The 6,536-nt window shown below is 70.0% G+C and overlaps 1 protein-coding gene across 1 annotated transcript; it reads left to right on the top strand.

Moving 5' to 3' along the window:
• The first annotated feature begins 1,414 nt into the window (after window positions 1–1,414).
• On the top strand, window positions 1,415–6,222 carry TUBB3 (tubulin beta 3 class III). The gene is made up of 5 exons (XM_035566225.1): window positions 1,415–2,355; window positions 3,370–3,520; window positions 4,012–4,120; window positions 4,576–4,686; window positions 4,930–6,222. Exons 1-5 carry the CDS (start codon window positions 1,415–1,417, stop codon window positions 6,003–6,005), a joined length of 2,388 nt encoding a protein of 795 aa, XP_035422118.1. The 3' UTR covers window positions 6,006–6,222.
• The last annotated feature ends 314 nt before the right edge of the window (window positions 6,223–6,536 follow it).

Below are 6,536 nucleotides of genomic sequence, written 5' to 3'. Positions count from 1 at the left end.
GGAAGCCGGTGTCTGCTGGTCCGGATTCCTCCCGCTCACGTTTCCCCGCGGCCTGGGCTGATCCTGCCCGCGAGGCGTGGGAGGTGCCGGGGACGCCGTCTGCCCAGGTGGCTGGCGCCGAGCGAGGCTGCTCCAGCTGGGTACTGCTGCGGGTGCTTGACCCCAGCCCGTGCCAGGGATCAGGGCTGGGGCTCGTGGGCTGGTCCGTGCCCATCCATGGGTGTCCCCAGGCCGTGGCCTCGATCGTGGGAGCAGGCTCCTGCCGCAGCCTCGCTGCTCCCAGCCCAGCACCGGGGATGTGTGCGTACTGACCTCAGCTCAGCAGGCGGTTCTCATTAGCTAGGGTGTTAAAATGTCTTCTGCTCCCTACTGAGCACGGGCACCAGCCCTGCACGCAGCTGCTTCCACGCACATGGGACCGGGGGCAGCTCTGAGCCCCGGGCAGGCCCCGGCGCCCCGCAGGAAGGAGCGGAAGCATTGGGTGTGAACGGCCTGTTCATGGAGCCCTGAATGGCTCTTTGGTGGCTGAGCAGCTCTGGGCATCAACAGCCAGCCAAAGGCACGTGATGGTCAGATGGGTCCCGCGTCCCCCAGCCCGCCTGGGCTTGCTGTGGCACCGGGCTGTGAGAGAGGCCGCAAGCTGGCCACAGTGTGGGACTGTGCTCAATTGTGCCTTTGACAGTCCCCAGGGGACATGTCACTGCTCTGCAACGCAGCACCTGGGTGCAGCAGGGGGACACGTCCATGGCCGTGGGTGAGTTCCGTCCCTCGCACTGCCCCGGCTGTGGGGACGGTCCCGCTGGGGTCCCCAAGGCATGTGGAAGCTCCGGGGCATGCAGGACCCCAGGGAGCATGGGAACCCCAGTGTGCATGGTCCCCCAGCACACTTGGCACCCGCAGGGAGCAGAACACCCCTATGGCACGTGGAGGCCGTGGTGTATGGCCCCCAGGGTGCGCAGGGACCCCAGGGTGCGCAGTGCCCCAGGGCAGTGCCGGGGTCCGGCAGCCCCAGCCTCGGTGGCGGCTGCCCCATCTGCTGGGGCACAGGCTGTCATGTGTGTGCCCACCCTCCTCGGGAGGAGGAGCTGAGGGAGACGGCTTTAAAGTGGTGCAGAGAAAGGGCCCTTTCTTCCCCATAACTGCCGCCGAGCCCTTGCTGAGCTCTGAGGACGCCAGGAAGGGCTGGCAAGGAGGGCGGCTGCGACACCAGTGGGACGCTGGTGGGGTGGGGGGGCCCTTCCCCATCTCCCCCGCGCTCAGGGCGCCGCGGTGCCCATGTCCTCTTGACCTCACAGCTGGGTGCTGCAGGACTGCTGGCGGGGCCAGCCGGGCACTCAGGGGGCCTGCAGGTGCTGTGGGGGGCCCTGGAGCCACGGCCACCATCCAGGGAGCCCCCGGGGCTGAGGTCGGGGCCATGTCAACATTGGCCCCCCTGCGCCTGCTCCGTGAGCCCTGGAACGCCAGCGAGGGCAACCAGAGCAACGCCACGGCCGGGGCTGGCGGCGCCTGGTGCCAGGGGTTCAATGTGCCCAACGAACTCTTCCTCATGCTGGGGCTGGTGAGCCTGGTGGAGAACCTGCTGGTGGTGGCCGCCATCCTCAAGAACAGGAACCTGCACTCGCCCATGTACTACTTCATTTGTTGCCTGGCCGTCTCCGACATGCTGGTGAGCGTCAGCAACCTGGCGGAGACGCTCTTCATGCTGCTGATGGAGCATGGCGTGCTGGTGATCCGCGCCAGCATCATCCGCCACATGGACAACATCATCGACATGCTCATCTGCAGCTCCGTCGTGTCCTCCCTCTCCTTCCTAGGGGTGATCGCCGTGGACCGCTACATCACCATCTTCTACGCCCTGCGCTACCACAGCATCATGACGCTGCAGCGGGCCGTGGTGACTATGGCCAGCGTCTGGCTGGCCAGCACCGTCTCCAGCACCATCTTCATCACCTACTACCGCAACAACGCCATCCTCCTCTGCCTCATCAGCTTCTTCCTCTTCATGCTGATCCTCATGCTGGTGCTCTACATCCACATGTTCGCCCTGGCCCGCCACCACCTGCGCAGCATCTCCAGCCAGCAGAAGCACCTGACCGTCTACCACACCAGCAGCCTGAAGGGAGCCGTGACGCTCACCATCCTGCTGGGCGTCTTCTTCGTCTGCTGGGGGCCCTTCTTCTTCCACCTCATCCTCATCGTCACCTGCCCCACCAACCCCTTCTGCACCTGCTTCTTCGGCTACTTCAACCTCTTCCTCATCCTCATCATCTGCAACTCGGTGGTCGACCCCCTCATCTACGCCTTCCGGAGCCGGGAGCTCCGGCGGACGCTGCGGGAGGTGGTGCTGTGCTCCTGGTAGGCACCGGCACGGACAGACGGATGGACAGATGGACGGACAGACGCGCCATGGGGCGTTCCTCCTGGTGCCCCGACCGGGCTGGGTGCCGGGGGGCTGCCCGGCCTCGCGGTACCGAATAAAGGCTCTTTGCAGTGATGCTCTGCCTGGCACCGCCGTGTGGCCCCGAGCGCCGCGGGGCACCGGGAGCCTCCGTGCGGGCTGCCCCCGCCCGCACCCGCCCTTTATCCGCGGACCCATCGCTTCCCGTTACCGGGACCGCGGGCACCGGTTCCGGCCCGCTCCCGGCACCGGCGGGGATTGGGGGGGGGGTCCCGGCCGCCCCGGGGGGCGCTGGAGCGGGGGGCTGCGGAGCGCGGCCGCCCCCGGGCGGGACAAAGGCAGCCCCGCGCCGCCGCCGCCTTTGTTCTGCGGCCGCGCACGCTGCCGGCCCGCGGGGGGGCCCGGAGCCGGGACGGAGCCCCCCGGCCCCGACGGAGCCCCCCGGGCAGGATTCGGGCCGGGCTCCCGCTGCCCCGGGGATGCTCGGACCGGGTTCGGTTGCCGGTGGAGCCCCAATCCCCGCGGGGGCGGGCGGGGCCCGTGCTCCCCCCGCGGGGGCCGGGGTCCCCCCACGCGTGGCCGGGTGGGCGTGCCGCCTCCCCTCCCCCCCCAGCGGCTGCGGGGACCCCTCCCCAACTCCCCCCCCGCGTGTGTGTGGGTGTGGGTGTGTGGGGGGGTGTTCGTGTGTCAACGACCCCCGGTACCGGGGATGCTCCGGTTGGGCGGTGCCGCGGCACCGGGCCGGGCTGAGCACGGCGCGGCCGGGCCGGGCCGGGCCATACCGGGCCGGGCCGGACCGGACCGGGCCATATCGGGCCATATCGGGCCGTGCCGGACCGAGCCGTGCCGGTGCCGGGCGGCGGTGCCGGTGCCGCAGGGCTGTTGCAGGGCTGCGGCGGCGGGCGCTGATTGGCCGCGGCGCGGCGGTGACGTCAGCGCCCGGCCCGGTGCGGCGCGCGGCCCCTATAAAGGCGGCGGCGGCGGCGGGGCCGCCCCCCGCGCTGCCGGTGCCGCTCCGCTGCCGGTCCCGCTCCGCTCCCGCTGCGCTCCCGGCCCGGCCGCACCATGAGGGAGATCGTCCACATCCAGGCGGGGCAGTGCGGCAACCAGATCGGCGCCAAGGTAACGGCGGCACCGGCACCGGCCCCGCCCCGGCGCTGCGGAGCGGCGGACAAAGACCCCCCTCCCCCCCCCCCCCGCCGCCGCCACCCCCCCCCCTCCTCCTCCTCCTCCTTCCGCCGCACCGGGCGGACAAAGGGCCCCGCCCCGCTCCTTTGTCCGCCGCCGCCGCCCGGCCCCGCCGCCGCCCTTCAGCACCGCGGACAGCGCCCGCCCCCGCGGCGGACCCGGTACCGGGAGGGGCCCCGCCGCCCCCTGCCCCCCCCCCCCCCCCCCCCCATACCCCCTGGGGGCACCCCGGGATGCGGGGCGGGGGCGGGATCCCCCCCACCCGGTGTTTCCCCACCCACCCCCGGTGCTGAGCCCCCTCCCGGGGGTCCCGGGCTGCGGCAGCCCCGGTGCCGGTCCCGGGGGAGGTCCCAGGGAGGCGGGGGGGACACGATCACGGCACGGGGCCGCCGCCCCCGCTGAGGCCGTGCCCCCCCCCCCCCCAGTTCTGGGAGGTGATCAGCGATGAGCACGGCATAGACCCCAGCGGCAACTACGTGGGCGACTCGGACCTGCAGCTGGAGCGCATCAGCGTCTACTACAATGAGGCCTCCTGTAAGCCCCCGGGGACCGGGGCACCGCTACCCCATCGCCTTTGTGTCCCCCCTCCCTCCATCCCGGTGCTGCCACCCCCTGCAGGGACCCTGCGGGGCGGGGGGGACAGATACATGCACCCAGCCCCATGGGGACCCTATGGTTTGGGGGGGACAGGGGGAAAATGAGCTCTGTGAGACCCTGTGGTTTGGGGTGGGATGGGCGTGTGCACCCAGCTGCGTGGGACCTTATGGATTTTTGGGGGGGAAGAGGGGGGTTGACATGGGTGTGCCAGCCCCATGGGACCCTGGGGGGGAGATATGGACATATGCACCCAGCCCAGTGGGGAGCCTTTTGTCTGGGGGACCAACACATGCACCCAGCCCCGTGAGCCCCTGAGGCTTGAGGACAATGAGTGCGACCCCGGGGGGGCCGGGGCGGCGTCGGGTCCCCTCCAGCACGAGGTCTCTCCGCAGCTCACAAGTACGTGCCTCGCGCCATCCTGGTGGACCTGGAGCCGGGGACGATGGACAGCGTGCGCTCGGGTGCCTTCGGGCACCTCTTCCGCCCCGACAACTTCATTTTCGGTAGGCGGCCACGCCCTGTGCCGCGGGCTGGGGGGGCCGGGATGGGCAGCGCCGGCGGGGCCGCGTCCCTCACCTGTCCGGCCCCGGGGCCGTCTGTGGGTGCGTCCTCACGGCGCCGAGCCCGGCGGCTCCCGCTCCCCACCCTGTCCCAGAATCAGATCTCGGTGCCGTGTCCCCCCCCAGCACCCATCATGTCTTTTGTTTGTTTGTTTTTTTTTTTTTCCTCCCCCCTTTCCCTCGCAGGTCAGAGTGGGGCCGGCAATAACTGGGCCAAGGGGCACTACACAGAAGGGGCCGAGCTGGTGGACTCGGTGCTGGACGTGGTGCGGAAGGAGTGCGAAAACTGCGACTGCCTGCAGGGCTTCCAGCTCACCCACTCGCTGGGTGGTGGCACGGGCTCGGGCATGGGCACCCTGCTGATCAGCAAGGTGCGCGAGGAGTACCCCGACCGCATCATGAACACTTTCAGCGTGGTGCCATCCCCCAAGGTGTCGGACACGGTGGTGGAGCCCTACAACGCCACCCTCTCCATCCACCAGCTGGTGGAGAACACGGATGAGACCTACTGCATCGACAACGAGGCGCTCTACGACATCTGCTTCCGCACGCTCAAGCTGGCCACCCCCACCTATGGCGACCTCAACCACCTCGTCTCTGCCACCATGAGCGGCGTCACCACCTCCCTGCGCTTCCCCGGGCAGCTCAACGCTGACCTGCGCAAGCTGGCGGTCAACATGGTGCCCTTCCCACGCCTCCACTTCTTCATGCCCGGCTTCGCCCCCCTGACGGCCCGCGGGTCCCAGCAGTACCGCGCCCTCACCGTCCCCGAGCTCACCCAGCAGATGTTTGATGCCAAGAACATGATGGCCGCCTGCGACCCGCGCCACGGCCGCTACCTCACCGTGGCCACCGTCTTCCGCGGCCGCATGTCCATGAAGGAGGTGGACGAGCAGATGCTGGCCATCCAGAGCAAGAACAGCTCCTACTTCGTGGAGTGGATCCCCAACAACGTCAAGGTGGCCGTCTGCGACATCCCGCCCCGGGGGCTGAAGATGTCCTCCACCTTCATCGGCAACAGCACGGCCATCCAGGAGCTCTTCAAGCGCATCTCGGAGCAGTTCACGGCCATGTTCCGCCGCAAGGCCTTCCTGCACTGGTACACGGGCGAGGGCATGGACGAGATGGAGTTCACCGAGGCCGAGAGCAACATGAACGACCTGGTGTCCGAGTACCAGCAGTACCAGGACGCCACGGCCGAGGAGGAAGGCGAGATGTACGAGGACGACGAGGAGGAGTCGGAGGCGCAGGGCGCCAAGTGATGCCGGCCCCGCTCGCCATCGTCCCCCGGCCCCGCTGCTTCCCGGGGGGGGCCCCGGCCTCGCCCCTTCGGTGTCTGCTCCCCCCCTCCCCCGCCCTGCGTTAGCTCGGCCCCTCCCGTGACCCCCCTGGCCTCCCCCCCTCCCCCTTTTCGTTTTTTACTGGTTCGTGTCTAATATTTTTTTTGGAATACTCAATAAATTTATTGCTGTCCGGTTCCTTCCCTGTCTGTGTCTGCTGGGGGGGGGGGGAGGCCCGGCTGGTGGTGGTGGTGTGGGGGGGGTGGTCGGGGCCGTGCCCCAGCCATTGTCACCCCCCGGACAATGCCCCGGGGGCGCCCCCTGCTGTCCCTTGTCCCAGCTGATGGCCGGGGGGGGACACAGCCCCGGGTGGGGGATAGGGCCCGACTCGGGGGCAGCAAGGCTCAGCCCCCCCCGGGGGCTCTGGGGGTGTTGGGTCCCCCTGCGGCGGGGGGCCGGGGTGGGGCTGGGGGCTCGCTTATAGGGCCGGCTCCCCCCCGTCCCCCCCCCGGG

Source organism: Cygnus atratus, chromosome 12 (assembly GCF_013377495.2).
Source record: "Cygnus atratus isolate AKBS03 ecotype Queensland, Australia chromosome 12, CAtr_DNAZoo_HiC_assembly, whole genome shotgun sequence".
Lineage (NCBI taxonomy): Eukaryota > Metazoa > Chordata > Aves > Anseriformes > Anatidae > Cygnus > Cygnus atratus.
Note: the sequence above shows the minus strand (reverse complement) of the source record. Positions and strands in the feature narration are given on the sequence as shown.